Source organism: Mobula birostris, chromosome 3 (genome assembly GCF_030028105.1).
Source record: "Mobula birostris isolate sMobBir1 chromosome 3, sMobBir1.hap1, whole genome shotgun sequence".
NCBI classification, from domain to species: domain Eukaryota; kingdom Metazoa; phylum Chordata; class Chondrichthyes; order Myliobatiformes; family Myliobatidae; genus Mobula; species Mobula birostris.
Window position 1 is genome coordinate 205283666 of NC_092372.1, and position 18999 is coordinate 205302664.

Below are 18999 nucleotides of genomic sequence, written 5' to 3' on the forward strand. Positions count from 1 at the left end.
TGTAAAGTTGGAGCTTTATAAGGCATTGGTCAGACCTCATTTGGAGTATTGTGAGCAGCTTTGAGCCTCTTATCCACGAAAAGATTTGCTGGCGTTGGAGAGGTTCACAAGAATGATCCTAGGAATGGAAGAGTTAATATTGAGGAGTGTTTGGTGGCTCTGGGCCTGTACTCACTGGAGAATGGGGGGGGGGGGTGTGGGCGGGATTTCATTAAAATCTATTAAGTATTGAAAGACCTAGATTGAGTGAATGTAGTGAGAATGTTTCCTATGTAGGAGGAAGTCTAGGACCATAGGGCATAGTCTCAGAATAGAAGGACATCCCTTACGAATAGAGATGAGGAGGAATTTCTTTAGCAAAAGGGTGGCGAATTAATTGAACTCATCACCAGAGGTAGCCGTGGGAGGTCAAGTCATTGAGTATATTTAAAGTGGAGATTGATAGGTTAATTGATTAATAAGAGCTGAGAGATATAGTAAATCAGCCATGATGGAATGGTGGAGCAGACTCGACAGGCCAAATGGCCTAAATCTGCTCCTATGTCTCATGATCGAGCTTAGGGGATACTGCAGAACACAGAAACTTAAGGGAAGTATATAGTTCCTTGGAAGTGGCAACACAAGTAGACAAGGTGATGAAGGAGGCATATGACATGTTTGCCATCACTGGACAGGGCACAGGAGTTGGAAAGTCATGTTACAGATGTACAAGACATCGGTGAGCTAGCTCCTGGAATACCAGGTACACCTATCACCATACTATAGGAAGATATTAATTATGCCAGAGGATGCAGAGAAGATACATAATGATGTTGCCAGGACTGGAGGGCTCGAGTTAAAAGAGAATGTGTGCTCTGGGACTTCTTTCCCCTTGAGCACAGGAAGCTGATGGCTATACAGCTCAGAGCTGTATAAAAATCCGGAGTATTGATAAGTTGGGTGGTCAAAATAATTTTTGCAGGGGAAAGCAGTCCAAATCTAGAAAGCACAGGTTTAAAGGTGAGAGGGTTAAGACTTAAAAGGGATTTGGGTAGCAGTTTTCCCACATCAAGGAAAGTGGGGAAATGGAACGAGCTGCCAAAAAACAACATTTAGAGATGGGTAGAATTACAACTCTTAAAAGACATTTGAACAGGTCTTGGGAAGGAAAGGTTTAGGTCTTGGAAAGGAAAGGTTTAGAGAGATGTAGGCCAATAGCAGGCAAATTGGATACTGCTCAGGGAAGTACCTTGGTTGGAATAGTCAAATAGGAAAAGCTATCTGTAATTTCTCCCATCAAACTTATACCAATGTACAAAGTACCAAAGTTTTCATGGGAATTCATATTTTGTGATTTTTTAAATTATTGCATTCTTCATCCTAATTTTTTTTGTATTACATTGGACATGGAGTAAATCATTTCATTCTCCTTTGCACTTGTGTACTAGAAGTGACATTAAACAATCAGGAATCTTGAATTAACTGTCTTTTACCCCTAAAAATGCGAGGACAATTTACTCCTAATCACCAAGTGTAATCTCTGCCACCAACTGCAAAAACACCAGCCAATATCAAACACAAGTGGAAGAAAATTAATTCCTACCTTTCGCTTTTGAATAAAAAGGACATTCAGTCTTGAATAAACAGAACTATTGAGAATTCCATTTCTGCAACTTTTACATTAGGAATGCCAGAGCAACAAGATATTTGCCAATAAAGAAATAATGCCCTAAAAACCTTCCCACCTTTCGATATAAACCTTTTTATACTGTACCAAAATTAAGTAAAATCCAAACATTGAGAAAAAATGTGAAACTGACCTATTAATAGGAGCTTGGAATTAAGGATATTTGAAGCATTCAAAGTATTGTTGGCTGCTTGGCAACAAGACACACAAGGTTCTTTCACTTAAATAGCCTTTAATCTGTCGGCTATTCTTTGTGATCTTAACACAAGAGTATAAACGTACAGAAGCAAGCCACCTGGCACCTTAAGCCCTTTAAGCCCTAGTTCCATTTTCCTGCAATCTGTCAATCTTGATCTGGAATGAACTCAGTAACAGTAGCCACAACCCTCCAGTATACAGAATCTCAGATTTACCATCCTTTCAAGTGAAGAGATTTGTTACTTCAGTCATAAATTGTGACCACTTTTTCCAGAGTCACTGACCCCTAGATCTAAACTCAGCCTGGTAAAATGATCTCCCCATGTCCTGCAAGAATTTTATATATTTCAGTGAGATTTTCATTCATCCTTCTAAAATGTGGAAAATACAGGCCTAATACACTTGCTGACACTATAAATCCATTAACCAAGGAACCAATCTAAAGAATCCTTCCAAGGCAAGCATATCCTTTTCTTAGGCAAGGAGACCAAAACAGTAACAATACTTCAGGTTCTGATCTCACTAAGGTCCCATATAATTGTAGCAAGACATTGTTACTTCCTCATTAAGCGTTTTGTAATAAAAGGCCAACCTACAATTCATCTTCCACACTACTTTCTGTACCTGCAAGTTAGTTTCATAAATCGCTTGATCACCACAGAACAAGTACAACATTCACATAATTAACCATGTTGCAAAAGTGATGTTAAGGTGATCACGTAAAATACAAGTATTGAAAAGCCAATGGTTCTAGTTCTGGACCCAATCAAACTGGAAATTTTATTCTCCACCTAAGCTTCAACTCTGTTAATATCATATACTGCCTTATCATTGTTAATGTCATATAGATCATTTATAAGGAGAGCCAGCAGCTTCGAACTTCATTAGAGATGCACTAGTACTAAAACAGTGGCCTGGATCTGCGGCAGTAAAGACACTAGCAGCACACATGTACAACACACACACAACCCCCGCCCCCACCCCCCCCACCCGCCACCAGGTTACAGAATATCCAGCTCCCATAAACTGTTTATACTCTTAATAGTTTGCAAGTTGGAAATGCTGCCATGAACCAAGTTCCCCGGTGGCAGAAGGTGGCTGCAGCAGCCAAACCACCAGGTCCAGTCACTCCCAGATGCTCAGCTGTAGGTTCAGGCTGTACACATGTTAGGCATTTATAAGCTGGGGAGGACTTGTAATATTAATGGTTCAACAGGAACTAACTTAAAAAAAACAGTATTGTGCAAAAGCCTTTGGCACACACGTTTCCCCCGATACTGTATCCGAAAGTAGAGCTTTGCTATGAAATCTTTCGTAAGCCGAAATGGCGTAAAGCGAAGAAGCAATTACCAGTAATTACCAATCTTGATCTGGAATGAACTCAGTAACAATAGCCACAACCCTCCAGGGTACAGAATCTCAGATTTACCATCCTTTCAGTGAAGAGATTTGTTACTTCAGTCATAAATTGTGATAAATTTATCATAAATTCAATTACCATCACCATTAATCGTGATTTGTATTAATGACCTGGATGTGGGAGTAGAAGGGTGGGTTGGCAAGTTTGCAGATGACACAAAGGTTGGTGGTGTTGTAGGTAGTGTAGAGGATTGTCGAAGATTGCAGAGAGACATTGATAGGATGCAGGAGTGGGCTGAGAAGTGGCAGATGGAGTTCAACCCAGAGAATTGTGAGGTGGTACACCTTGGAAGGACAAACTTCAAGGCAGAGTACAAAGTAAATGGCAGGATACTTGGTAGTTTGAAGGAGCAGAGGGATCTGGGGGTACATGTCCACAGATCCCTGAAAGTTGCCTCGCAGGTAGATAGGGTAGTTAAGAAAGCTTATGGGGTGTTAGATTTCATAAGTCGAGGGACAGAGTTTAAGAGTCGCGATGTAATGATGCAGCTCTATAAAACTCTGGTTAGGCCACACTTGGGAGTACTGTGTCCAGTTCTGGTCGCCTCACTATAGGAAGGATGTGGAAGCATTGGAAAGGGTACAGAGTAGATTTACCAGGACGCTGCCTGGTTTAGTGAGTATGCATTATGATCAGCAATTAAGGGAGCTAGGGCTTTACTCTTTGGAGAGGAGACATGATAGAGGTGTACAAGATAATAAGAGGAATAGATAGAGTGGATAGCCAGCGCCTCTTCCCCAGGGCACCACTGCTCAATACAAGGGGACATGGCTTTAAGGTAAGGAGTGGGAAGGTCAAGGGGGGTATTAGAGGAAGGTTTTTTACTCAGAGAGTGGTTGGTGCGTGGAATGCACTGCCTGAGTCAGTGGTGGAGGCAGATACACTCCTGAAGTTTAAGAGACTACTAGACAGGTATATGGAGGAATTTAAGGTGGGGGGTTATATGGGAGGGAGGGTTTGAGGGTCGGTACAACATTGTGGGCCGAAGGGCCTGTACTGTGCTGTACTATTCTATATTCTACGTTATATGGGAAAAATTTTTGAGCGTTCCCAGACCCAAAAAAAAACCTACCAAATCATACCAAATAGCACATAAAACCTAAAATAACACTAACATATAGTAAAAGCAGGAATGGTATGTTAAATACAGAGCTTAAAGTAGAAATAATGTACGTACAGTGTAGTTTCACTTATTAGAATTGGGAAGATTTAGTTAAAACAGATCTGTGGAAAAAAAAAATCGGCATGTACACGCATGCGCATACACCTGCATGCGCAAGGCTTCACAGTCATGGTAATCTTTCCTCGGGGTAAACACAAGTTTAAAGCAGGCGCCTTTTTTCGTAAAAGCGAAAATCCTCCGGATTCTTTCGGTTAGCGAAAACAGGTGCTAATGTAGGTCTTTCGTAAAAGCGAACTTTTGTAAAGCGGGGGACACCTGCATATAAATTTTGCTTCAGATTTTTTTTGCCTTTTGTATTAGTGTGTCAGTAGAAAAGAGCAAATATTTAATTTTTTTGGAAAATGAATGTTTGGTTTTCTAAAATTTGATTTACAGGTATGCGTCACTCAACATCCATGATACGTTCTATGAAATCGGACATTATGTGATTTGGACGTTGTGCGAACACCGTATTATATACTTAGCAAACCTATATGGAGTACTGTGTATTGACTAAATCCATGTCATTAGCGATTTCTCCATATCCGCTATAGGTCCCCCGCATTTTCGTGAGCCTTGTAGTTTTCAGTGAAGCTGATCCTTTAACAGCTTTGAGAACTTTTTCTTTGTTTTTCAGGATCATCGTGATTGTTGTGACATGCCTAAATCCTGAGCAATAGCATTCATTGGTTTTCCACTTTCATATTGTTTAATGACCTTTTGTTTCACTTCCAAATCAATACTTTTCCTTTGCCTCTGGCTGCTGCTATCACTAGGAGTGGTTTTGCTGCGCTTGGAAGCCATGATGCACTTTACGGTAATATTTTCGAAAGAAAATTAAACAGAAAGATAACACTACTACATTCAAGAGACACGCGATACACAAGATTGGTTACGTTCGCTACGTCATGTTCTCCGATCGGGACTACGACGTATATGCGATTGGACGTTGTCCAAATGGACGTTAAGCGGCGCACACCTACGACATTAAAACTTAATTACTTTGTAGGCATACAGCCCAGTGCATGATTAAACAAAGATAACAAACAGGTGCTAATGATCAATGACAATGGGTTGAATGAACTAAACTGATAACTGATGTAGAAGAAATCAAACTCTCAGCTCTAAACTCACAAAAACCACTGGAACCCAAGTATACCCCTCTGGACTTTGGAGAAGTCTTGTCAGAAGTAGTCGTCAGGGAAGAGTGGCTGCAAAAAGTAATTCTTCAAAAGTGGAAACAAAGCCAAGAGACTCGCCTATGCACAAAAACACAAGTACCGGGGTGTTGAACAATGGCAGCAGGTACTCTGAACCGACTAGTCAAAATTTGAAACTTTTTGGCTCAAACAGGAAACAGTTTGTCCATTGCCTGGAGAGCTCTTTACAGTTTGCTGTTCTTTATAGTAATTTTTTTGATATTTAGAAACTTTATTTTTGAAAGCATCTTTGATAGGATTTTTTTTTAAAAAACACACATGCCTAAGACAGTACTATATAAACTATCATTTAGATAAAGGAAAGTAAACCTTGGCTGTTGAAGTTTAGTTCTAAATTATCATCCCCAAAGCAATTCTTTTAAATGTATGTGCTATCATTTCTTCAATTTAATTTTTAAAATGATTATTGATATTTCTTTCACCTTTGATCAGTCTAGGGAACAAAATACTACAAAGATTATACTGCATGCTTATCACTTTCCAATCTGAAGCCTGGAAGAAGTCTTTCGGCCTATTTGTCACCAAAACACGTGGTCAATTTTCTCTTGATCAGCAAGTAGCATGATGACTTTATCACTGACTACAAAACAGAGACTGGTATTAAATTTATATGAAACAATCAATTCCTGTAACCTGAGCAAATAAAACAATTGACAGTTCAATTTCTACTACTTTTGTTTTAAGAATGCTTAAGAAGCAGGATATTTTCCAATTAAGAATTCGTTATATCATATCCCAAAAAGCTTTCCATATCAAACTGATTATACTCTACCAAATTAAAATTAAAGGTGAAATTAAAACATTTGAAAAACCAGTGAATCATTTTAAAATAACGATGTGGTTAGAATTAAGAATATTAGTATTCTTGTGTGACTAATAACCGATTTATTTCCATTGACGTTGCCAAACTTGCTGAGCTCCCCAGTTATACATTCTTAAATACAGCCACTTCATACAAGTCTGTTTGACAAGAGCCCATGACATTACAGGAAAGATACTAACATGAAATGAAGTTTTGCTGACTGGGAGGAGGCAGTCCTCCCAGAATAAATGGTGCTGCCAGTGACTAGTGGTGTCTTGTAGGGGTCAGCCTTGGGATTGTTTCTTTTCACGTTACATGTCAATGGTTTGGATGACGGAATTGATGGCTTTGTGGCCGATACAAAGATATATGGAGGGGCAAGTAGTGCTGAGGAAGCAGGGATTCTGCAGAAAAACTTAACGATAGATCAGGAGAATGGCAAAGGAGTGGCAGATAGAATATAGTGTAGGGAATTGTATGGTCATACACTTTGACAGAAGGAATAAAGGTACAGCTATTTTATAAATGGGGAGAAAATTCAAAAATCAGAGGTGCAAAGCAACTTGGAAGTCCTTGTCCAGGATTCCCCAAAGGTTAATTTGCAGACTCGAGTTGGTGGTGAGGAAGGCAAATGCAATGTTAGCATTCATTTCGAGAGGACTAGAATATAAAAGCAATGATATAATGCTGAGGTTTGGACAGACTGCATTTGCATAAGGAGCACACAATACACCAAGAAAAGATGTGGTGACATTGAACAGAGACCAGAGGAAGTTCACAAGAATTCTGGGAATGAAAGGGTTAACATGAAAAGCATTTGATAACACTGGGCCTGTACTTGCTGAAATTTAGAAGAATGAGTGGGAAATCAAATTGAGACATATCTAAATATTGAAAGGCCTAGATAAAGCTGAAATGGAGAGATGTTTCCTGTAGTGGGGGAGTCCAGGACCACGGGGCACAGCCTCAGAACAGAGGGATGTCCTTTCAGAACAGATGAAGAGGAATTTCTTCAGACAGAGGAGAGTGAATCTGTGGAATTCAATGCCACACGTAGCTGTGGAGGCCAAATCATCGGGTACATTTAAAGTGTAGGTTGATAGGTTCTTAATTAGTCAGAGCATCAAAGGTTACGGGAAGAAGGCAGAAGAATGGGGTTGAGAGGGATAATAAATCAGCAATGATGGAATAGCACAGCAGACTCAATGGCCTATTTCTGCTCTAATGTTTTATGGCCTTATATTCTTATTCAAAGTACTGCTGGTTGCTTGGGAACAAGACAATTAAGTTTCCTTTTAGTTATATGGCCTTTACCCTAATCTAACCACATTTTTTTTCTGATTAAGAACATAATTACGAACAGAATCAAACCAAATGGCACCTTCAGGCCTTTGAGTCAGCTCTGCCATTTAGCAGATCATGGATGAACTTTCAATCCAGTTCCACTTTCACATACTATCATAGCCTCCCAATCTCCTTGTTCCCACAAATCTGTCAAAACCTTAGCTTTGAATGAACTCAATAAGTTACAACTCTCCAGGGTACAGAATCCCAGGTGTTTACCATTCTCTTAGTTTAAAAAAAGTAACACCATACATACCGTTTTCCTAATCACTTGCTATAACTACTGATTTTCAATCATGTTTATTCAAAGGCAGCCAGAATCTTATAAATAACATTTTACAACTTGCCATTATGCAAAAATAATCTGTTTTTGTTCAAAATTAATAACTGCAGTTTGCTACATTATAATCCATGTTTCACTTACTCAGATTGTCAATAGCTCCAAAGCTTCCCTATGCACAATCCCACATAGTTTTATGTCATTCATCAAACTTGAAAAACAGGATGCTTGAATCAAATCATTGATATAAATGGCGACCAAATGGATTCCAAACCCCAATTCCTGTGGTATTCCAAACAGCTTCAGAAAAAAAATGTTTATTCCCACCCTTTGCTTTACCTGTTAATCATTTCTCAATCCCATGCCATACAATACCCAAAATTCCATGTGCCAGCTCATTCATTTGTTACCTTCCAATACACAGGAACAATTGCATAATTGATAGAACTTTAGAAGATGATAACCAATGCATCCAATAACTCTACTGTAACCTCTTTCAAAACTCTGGGATATATAGCCTTTTGGTCTCACACACTTCTCTACATTATTGAAATAACGTCTTTTAATGCAATGTGGAATGCCACTTACTAATATTCTTATAATACGATTTTAATGCAACTTGTAATTTAATCATGATCAATAGAAAACAGCTGTAGAACAAAATCATATTCAACTCGTTAAACATGGGTGTAACACCACAGAATCCTCACTAGAGATGATTACTCACCCGCTCCTTCATGCGAGAAACAATGTAACCCAAATATCGGCCCATAGCTTGCTTGGTTGTATTCTTCTTTTTCGTGCTCTATTGTGATGGAGAAGTAACATTAGTGAAGAATCAATCACTAACTCATCTATTGAATAACAATAACCAGAAACTAAGTTTCTCTGATCTGAATGAGTTTGTCACTCAAAATGCAAATACAGCAAATGTTACACACAATGTTACAATATCACATTCAAGATTTAGAAAACAAATCTATACCAAAAAGTCTATTTAAATGAATCTGAAACCAAGCAGTGCAGGTATCTGATCATAAACACAAGAGGATCTGCAGTTCCATTGGTGAAGTGGCAATTCCGGACTAAACTTGAATCAACATAGGATGTTCGACAGCGATGGCAGGGCTTGAATGCTATCAGCTCCTATAAAGTAAAATCATGTGACATAGGCAACAGCAGGGCTTCACTTCCAGATGAGCTCAATGCCTCTGCTTGCTTTGACTGTCAAAACATGGCGGAACTATCACAAACTCCCACAGCCCCTGATGACCTTGTGATTTCAATCTCAGAGGCTGAACACACGAAAAGCATCCAGCTCAGAAGGGCTACCTGGCTAAATATTAAGGCCTGTGCCGATCAGCTAACTGAAGTCTTCAGAGATCTTTAGCCTCTTGGTTCGGCAGTGAGGTACGCGGCTTCAATTATTCCAGTGCCTGAGAACATAGCAAGAACCACCAGCTGGTGTGGTCTTTCACTGATTATTGTGGTTCTCAAAGTACATTTATTATCAATGTATGTATATTTTATACAACCTTGAGATTCGTCTTCTTACAGGCAGCCACACAAGAAAGAAACCAATTAAAATAAAAAAGACGGTCAAACACCCAACTTGCAAAGAGAGAAAAAAAAATGCAAACAATAAAAGTAAGCAAATAGCATTCAGAACTGAAGTTCACAAATGTGAGCCCACACTGTGATAGTTGCCAGCTACAGGCACAGTTTGGTGCAGAGAGGAGTAAACCTCATGGAGCAACAAACTGAAGTTCAGTGCAGAGTCGAGTAAAACTCACAGGGCAGTGATCTGAGATGGTCTCGACATCCTGCCCTTTTCAATCTAGTCCGGTACTTAAATGGTCCAGACTACTGTAGCTCTTGGACCAGGATCTTGACATTTCCATACACACTCGGGCCGGTGCTGCACCACCTCAATTTGACCCGTACTCAACTTTTCCAATTAGGCTCGGCCTTTAAATCGATCAAACCTCAGGCCTTTCCTCAGTCTCAGGCGCGGTCCGGACCCCACTGCCATGACTCTGTATTGCCTCTGCTCTCTGCACCTCGGTTCAGCTGAACCACATTGCCTCCAAGTCTGCACAAGCCAAATATTAGCACATTCCCTACACACCAGCCCGGTCCCTGCTGCCTCGATTCAGCCAGTGCTCACCGTGCCACAACTATCCTGCACTTTTCAGACTTCAGCTCCCACTGCAGAAATGCCAAGTCGTACAGGTGGTTCAAAAGCTGAACTCCAACAGGGAAGTTAGTCCATTGTTTGCAGTGATCACTTAGCAGAAAAGTGTGATTAATGAAGTATTTAGTTCTTTTCTTTGTTTTATTTGCCACCAGCAAACAGTCACTGAGCTTTACAAGCACCATCTTAAACCAGTTATTGGACTCAATGAGTATGCACAAAAGAAAATGGATCTTAGGGTTGTATATGGTGACACATGTACTTTAATAATAAATTTACTTTAGATTTCCAGCATCTCAAAGTTCAAAGTAACACACAAAATACGAGAGGAACTCAGCAGGACCTAATGAAGGGTCCCAGCCTAAAACTTCAACTCTATTCCTTTCCATAGATGCTGCCTGTCCCAAGTTCCTTCAGCACCATGTGCTCAAGTAGTTGTATACTTGACATCAGAACCAAGATCCTTCTGGTTTATTGCATGTAGAGAGCCATCCATAACAAGAGCCGCAACTTATTTTATTAATTTGTATAAGCACTCCTTAGCTTTGAAATGTTCTAAAAATATATCAGTGAGTTTTGCTGGTGACAGAAAGTTATCCATAATTCCAATGCCTACTGAATCTCATACAAGTTTTATATAATGAGGACCCACAACCTTCACTAATCTCAAGTATCCAGAACCCAGGACCTCCAGTTCCACTCTGCATATATTTCAGTTGCTATCACGAACAGTCTTGTCATCAAACATCTGAGCTCCACAGACTATATCAGCCTTCCGAAAGTCTCTCTCGCTCCATATTTTTCCAATTTGAACTTTTACCTCACATTTTGCCATGATAAAGACTATTAGGGTCACTGAGTCTTCGTTGGATCTCAAAGTAATTCCATTAACCCCAAAGCCTCACATTTCCCTGTAAGAGAAAAAGGTTGACTTGTCCCTCAACACTACCCAAGCTTCCCCAAGTATCAACCTACAACAGTGACTGGTTACAGTAACCTCATTTGATTGGGTGTGGGAGGAAATGGAAGCAACGCAACACTCAAAATGCTGAAGGAACTCAGCAGGCTAGGCAGCATCTATCGAAAGAGTAAACAGTCAACTTTTCAGGGTGAGACCCTTCTTCAGCATTGGAAAGAAAAGTACGTAGTTAGAGTAAGGAGGTGGGGGAAAAGGTGAAGTCAAGAGCTGCGAAGATGATCGATGAAAGAGATAAAGGGCTGGAGGAAGGGAATCTGATAGGAGAGGAGACCAGAGAAGAATGGGAAAGGGAGAAGCACCAGAGGGAGGTGATGGGCAGGTAAGGAGATAGATTGAGAGAGGGAACAGGAATGGGGGAGGGTGCAATTACCAGAAATTGGAGAAATGAATGTTCATGCCATCAGTTTGGAGGCTACCCAGATGGAATACAAGGTGTTGCGCCTCCAACCCAAGTGTGGCCTCATTATGGCAGTAGAGGAGGCCATGGACTGACATGCTGGAATGGAAAGTAGAAGCGAAATGGATGGCTACAGGGAGATCCCGCCTTTTCTTTGGTAGAGCATAGATACTCGGCGAATCTGTCTCCCAATCTACGCCAGGTCTCACTGAAATACAGAAGGCCACACTGGGTACAGTAGTGACCCCAACAGACTCGCAGGTGAAGTGTCGCCACATGTGGAAGGACTGTTTGGATCCCCGAATGGTAGTAAAGGAGGTGCAGTGCTTGTTCCACTTTGCCATGCACCTAGGCTCTGTCCACCAGAAAAAGTAAGATTTCCCTGTAGCCACTCATTTCAATTCCACTTTCCATTCACATTCTGACACTCCTCTACTGCTACAATGAGGCCACAGTCAGGTTGAAGGAGCAGCACCTTATATTCTACCTGGGTAGCCTCCAACCTGATGGCATGAACATTGATTTCTCAAACTTGTGGTAATTTTCCCCCCTCTCCCCTTCACCATTCCTGTTTCCCTCTCACCTAATCTCATAACTTGCCTATCACCTCCTTCTGGTGCTCCTCCACCTTCCCTTTCTTCCATGGTCTTCTCTTTTAAAAAAAATCAGATTCCCCCTCCTCCAGCCCTTTATTCCTTTCACCAACTTTCCAGCTCTTTACTTCACCCCTCCCCAAGTTTCACCTATAACCTCCACCTTTTACTACTTCCTCCCTTCTCCCCAACTCCACATTTTTACTGACTTCTCCCCTTCCTTTCCAGTCCTGATGAAGGGTCTTGGCCTGAAACATTGACTGTTTACTCTTTTCCATAGATGCTGCCTGGCCTGCTGAGTGCCTCCAGCATTTTTTGTGTTGCTTTGGATCTTCAGGATCTGCAGATTGTCTTGTGTTGGGGAAACTGAAGCACAAGGCTGCAGGGAGAAGGGGCAAACTCCACAAAGATAGCAATTGAGTTCAGAACTATACCTAGATCACCAGACCTCAGAGGCATAAGCACAAATCGGCTGCATCAATGTGCTTACCCATATTTAAAACCATACTAAAAAAAAAAAGCAGAGGAAAGATGCTGTTAGGCTGCAAAAGGTACAGACAAGGTTCACAAGGATATTGCTGGAACTGAAGGGCTCCAGTTACAAGGAGACACTTCCTGGAGCATAGGTGGCTGAGGGGTGAGCTTAGAGTTTAGCATACAAAATCATGAGGAGCTTTGAAGTAAATGCTCAATTTTGTAGTCGGTACAGTAGGATAGTGATTAGAGCAACCACTTTACAGCATCATTGATCAGGGTTTGATTCCTGCCACTGTCTCTATGTTCTCCCTGTGACCATACAGGTTTTCTCCGGCTGCTCTAGTTTCTTCCCACATTCCAAAAAGCATACAGGCTAGTAGGTTAATTATTCATGTGGGTGCAATGAGCACAGGCTCATTGGCCCAGAATGCTGAATCTCTAAAACCACAGGGAGGTGTCATTAAACTAAAGAGGGTGCAGAACAGATTCACAACAAAGTTGCTGGGACTGGACGGCTTTAATTAAAAGGAGCGACTATAGGCTGGGATTGTTTCCCTGAAGCGAAGGTTGTTGATGGGAAACTTTATAATTTTTCTTTGTAAAGTAAGGTGATTTGTCAGTCTTTTTCCCCCCAGTGTAGCAGAGGCCTAATCTAAAAGACATAGGTTTAAGGTGAGAGGGAGGTGGTTTAAAGGGGGTCTGGGGTAGATATTTTCATACAAAGGGTAGATGGTATCTAGAATGAGCTGCCAGAGGTAACTTTGGAGCCATCTGGACAGGTACTTGAATGAGCAAAGCTTAGAGATGGAAGACAGTGGGATTAATACAAATAGGTATAATGCCTGGATAGATACAGCCCTATTTCAATGCCATACTGCTGTAGATCTATGGTAGTAAACGGGGTGTTTATCTGGCTGAAGATGTGCTCTGCAAAGAACAAGAATATTATTGCCATTGTGAGGTCAAGAGTTCATCTCATCATATTACAGAACCATATAGCAGTCTTGGAACAGTGAACAGAAGCTGTCCTTAATGCAAGAGATAACGTAAATAGCAGAAATCTTGAGCAATAAGATTTGTGAGGTAAGTGTTTATTGTTTTTTCTCTAAAAAAAAACACAAGAGTGGTAGGTATCTGGATTGCACTGCCAGGGAAGATGATAAAGCAGATACAATAGCAACTTTTAAGAGTCATTTAAGCAGACACACAAATAGGCTGGGAATAGAGGGATAGCTATCAGATCATCTTAGTTTGGATTACTATCAATACTGGCATAGACATTATGGCCTAAAGGGTCTGTAGCTGTTATGTTTAATGTTGTCAACTTCAAATTTCCTGCGTTCAACATCACTTGCATTCTTTCACCCACTTTCAACCTCACAGTCTTCCAATTTATGCACAAACCCAGAGATTGATATCCCTGTTATAACAAACACTCCAATTCCACCAATGGCAGACTTGTCATCAGCCACATCTGCTACTGTCTCCCATCTTAACCATTATGAGGCAGATCATGTTTTGTCGAGTCCAAAGAACGTAAACTTGATCATAGGCATCACCTAACAAACTCTGGATGCAGCTCAATTATAATAAGCTTCTGGGTCTTACTGCATTCTGCTAAAATTTCTGCAATCATTCATAAATGAAAGCAGAACCTCAACTTCCTTTTCTCAATTAAAAACTACTTCCTAAGAGTTTAAGCAAAAAAAAATGCTAGACTCTTTACTACTGTTTTGAGTATTATTTCATTTGCAATGCACCTTTACTTGCACATTGATTGTTTCAGTCTTTACATCTAGTTTACCATAAAAGTAGTATTTTTCCCTGTAAATGCCTGCAAGAAAATGAATAACAAGGTACCAAGTGATAACATATAGGTGCATTGATAATAAATTTACTTCCAATTTTGTACTTTGATCTCAATAAAAATATAAAAGACAGTAAATGCTGGAAATACTCAGCTGGCCAGGCAACATCTATAAAAATACTAGACAACAGGGTGACCTGTTGGGGCACCCTTTGAGAGAAGGGTAGTGCATTCTGATGTGACCAGAATGAACATTAAATTTTCCTGAATGCTATTGGTATCGCTTTGCTTTGGAAACTGAAGTAGAAAACCTCAGTTTATTAAAGAAGAATGACGCGCAGCAAAGCAAATATAGCTGCTCCTCATTTAACGAAGGACACTTTTGATGGCATCATTTCTGGTTGATCTGCCACCTTTGTGCATCTCGTTGTCATTCTGGAGACATGCAGTCCTTTCATCCCCCGTCTCTTCATCTCTTCTGCTGTTTGTTGTTTGTCTCTGATCCTGGAGACGTGCATGCCTCTCCTCCTCTGTCTCTTCTTATCTCATCTTTTTTTTTTGTCCTGACTCTTTGATCCTGGAGTCGTGCGGCCCTGGCCTCATGCAATTCTTGTTCTCTCCCTCTCCTTGCCGCTTCCCAACGACGTTTGGCGTCATCTCTTGACCACACGGCATAATTAGGCTGACCATTTTTTTTACCCTAATGCTGGATAGAAGATACGAAGCAGTAACACCAAAGGATGCTGATTATTGTTGATGATGTGGTTGGTGCTCTCCTGAATGGACGTGATATAGTCACCGCTGTCGTCTGACTGCAGCAAAGGGTTTTATGGGTGTCTCGAAGTACGTCATTACAATAAGATTTAATTATCTCTTATTGATGGGTGGCAGTTAGACCTGTCCCAATCCTGCACATGCTGATGGTGATTAGCAGAATGTGACTCCATGAAATAGAGCTGCCATGCCCGTTTGCTCCGGTAGGTGTCACTGCTGAGGCTGGCCGTGCGCATGCGGCAGGCTGTCACGCCCCAATTTCTATGGAGGCGGATCGGCTCTCGGGTTAAAAGGGAGCCTGTTGATTTTTGCGAATGAGCAATTTTATACCAATACATAACCCTGAACTCTGCCTGCATTCTGTAAGTTACTGCATTTTAACTCGATTTAGCCAAAAAAAGTGCCGCTGTAATGCACCGTTTGCGCTAATTGGAGGTCACAGACAGAGCATGAGAGTTTGTATTATATTGATAAGTCAAATTAATGTATCAGATTGGTGACCTTCATGAATTTCCTGTGCCTGACCTTTTGAGTATTTACTGTATTTTCTGTTGTTTAAGTTCTCTTCCTACTCTCCTCCACGAACAAGGAGTGCATAAACTGCTTACTGACTTCAATGGGGCTTAAGCTGGGAACCCCTGCCTGATAATTACTGTAAATTATTTCTCCAGTCTTTGCCTTTCTCATCTCAAGTCTTAGATTGTGCATGTAATTTCATTCAAGCTCTTCTCATCCCTCTAAACTGTACCAATCCTAACCCATTTCTGACAAACATCCTCCTTCTTGGTACCAGTGCTGAGTGATTTTATAGCCAGTGCTTTCTTAAGCACTACCATTCTTAATTTGATAACTACCATCACTGTCTTCCTAATACAAAAACCATCTTAGGAGAACGATCTACCACTTCCTCTTCAATTCCATCTGTACCCATTCCCCCCCCCCCACGCCCCAAAAGGACTCTCTCCAACAATTCTATTCCTTTATAGGTAACAGGTACACATTTGTGCACATCATTCCAGGTGATGGCCAAACATTCTGTACAACTGTAACAAAACCTTATTCCTGAACTCCAGCTTCCCTGCAAAAAGGCCGATATTCCATTTGCCCTCTGAACCACTTGTTGAACCTGTCTGCTAACTTTGCACCTCATGCACCCTAGATCCTAGCAACACACACAAAATGCTAAAGGAACTCAGCAGGCCAGGCAGCATCTATGGAAAAGAGTACACTGGAAGAGACCTGCTGAAGGGTTTCAGCTCAAAATGTCGACTGTACTTTTTTCCATAGATGCTGTCTGGCCTTCTGAGTTCCTCCAGTATTTTGTGTGTTGCTCGGATATCCAGCATCTGCAGATTTCTCGTTTGCAATTGCATTCTAGTTTCTATTTACAGTCTCTTTTTCAGGTAATATCCACCCTTTTGATCTCTTACTAAGTGCACAACCTTGCACTTCTGTACATTAACCTGGAAAGTAGAGTTTATCACCCAATCACTCAATATCCCTTTGTAGTATCACAATGTCCTCATCAGAACATGTCATTCCACCTCTTCCACTTCAGCAAACTTGGAAATCTTTCATTCTATCCCTTCTGCTAGGTCATTAATGTAAACTGCAATCAAGTGAGGGTCAAGAACCAATCCCTGTGGTTCTCCACTAGTTACTTCCCTCTAGCATGTAAAGGACCATTTATCCCAATTCTTTTCTATGTGACAGCTAGTTTTCAATCCATGCTAATGTTCTTCCTCCAATGCTTTGGACTCCAATTTGTGTACCAGCCCCCTAGCTGACGCCTCAAATGTCTTTTGGAAATCTAGTACACTATTATACATACATGCTCTTCTGTCACATCCATAAAACAATTCAAGCAAATGTTGATTGAGTTGCCTTTCTCATAATCATGCTTACTAAATTTGACTGTATTCTGTTTCCTTAAACTGAATAGTTATTTCATACTTTATTATCTGAGCTAGCATCTTGCCAACAACAGATTAAATCTAACCAATCTAAATCCTGGTCCTGCCTCCCCCCATCTTCCTTTTTGAAAAAGGTATTTACATGAATCTTTTTCCCTAGTCTTCTGATACCCTCCTTTAATTTACAAGTTTTGAAAAATTTCAACCAATACATCCATTTTTTTGCTTCAGATTTCACAGCAACAGCCCCCAAAAGTGACCTCTCAGACTCTCTTGATCTACTATTCCTACAAACCACTTCCTTTGAAACGCTTGGATACAGGCCATTGGGTCCCAGCAATCTGGCCACTTTTAAACTAGAGTTTATATAATCCTTTATTCCTTGTGATTGATATTTTTCAAGTTCCTCCCTGTTATTTAAAATTAACTCATTTATTATCTTAGGATATTGGTAGTGAATAATGATGCAATTTGATTTAGCATTTCTGTGTTTCTTGTTATTCACTAGCCTCATTCTAGGCGCTCCACACCTATCTTTCAATTCTCCTTCCAATTTTCAAATGCATATCAACTGTTTGTATGATTACATGAAAATTCTCTCTCAAATTATTATTTTTTTTGAATAGCATCTCACTGTTGGATTCTGTAACTTCCCAGTCCTCTAGATTATTTCCAGCACTGGCTCTGGTCCTGTAGGTTTCCTCCAGCAGTCCAAAGGTGCACCGATTAGTAGGCAAATTGATTATTGTAAATTACCCTTTGTAGTGTTGAATCAGGGCTGCTGGGATAGCGTGGCATGAAGGGCTGTAAGGGCCTATTCTGTATCACTAAATAATCTAAATAAAATCCTCAAGCTGTTTTTGGACCTATCATATTGTGGTTCTACCTTCCAAGGACATTTAAAAAAAAAATCACAAAATCTGTCATTAATCCTTCCCATTATTACTGGCCAAATCTAAAAATAGCTTGTTCTTGAATTGATCTCTGATGCATTCTACAAACTCTTCTTGTATGATACCCTAGCCAGCTTGGTGTGTCCAATCAAAATATAGATTAAAATCTCCATGGCAAGTACAGTTGGCCTCAAACTTGCCCTGGATAATTCCCATTTATGCTGCACTCTATTAAGAGGTCACATTCTGGGGGACTAAATAACAGTTCTGACCCATACTTTAACTTGCTGTTCATGCTTTCAACCCACAACCACAGTCATCCATCTCTCTGCTTTCCACTTGATGCTCACCAGGAGTTCTTGATGCCACATTCTATCAAGTGGTGCCTTGATATCAAGAACAGTCACTTTTCTTACTTCTGGAATTCAGCTTTTTGGTCTACAATGGACCATGGCTGGGTGAGATCGGAAGCCCATGGCCTTACAATCCAAATGGGGCACTGGTGAATGAAACTCCTGGGTTCTAGAGCCAACAGACATTGAGTTTCACCGCCTCTGTATCCATTGCTTTTGGTGGCATTTTGATATAGCAAATCAAAAAACATTGCAGACATTATTTACTGGAATGTTTACAGAAAATTCCAGAAACTCAAGGTGAGCAACATCTATGAAAAGAAAATGAAGTCATTTTAGGTTAGGAACAATTCATCAGAATCAGACTGAAAACAAGATCGTCTAGATAGTCGAGAAGGTGAAGTAGGCAATAGGTGGAGCAAAGCATTTCTCTGATAGGGTGAATTAATGTAGCTGTAAAAAAGGAAGAACTTTTGTTAATATCCTCTCTTGCTCTTGTTAAGGTCTCCATTCTATTCTCTCAGTTC

General features: G+C 40.5%; 1 protein-coding gene across 4 annotated transcripts in view; it reads right to left on the reverse strand.

Moving 5' to 3' along the window:
- Positions 1–18999, reverse strand: part of zmynd11 (zinc finger, MYND-type containing 11) — a 150119-nt gene that overhangs the window by 49079 nt on the left and 82041 nt on the right. For all 4 annotated transcript variants that reach the window (XM_072254015.1, XM_072254016.1, XM_072254014.1 and 1 more), the window contains one exon: positions 8820–8897. In XM_072254015.1, coding sequence (XP_072110116.1) covers positions 8820–8897 — 78 coding nt within the window. The remainder of the gene's footprint in view (positions 1–8819; positions 8898–18999) is intronic.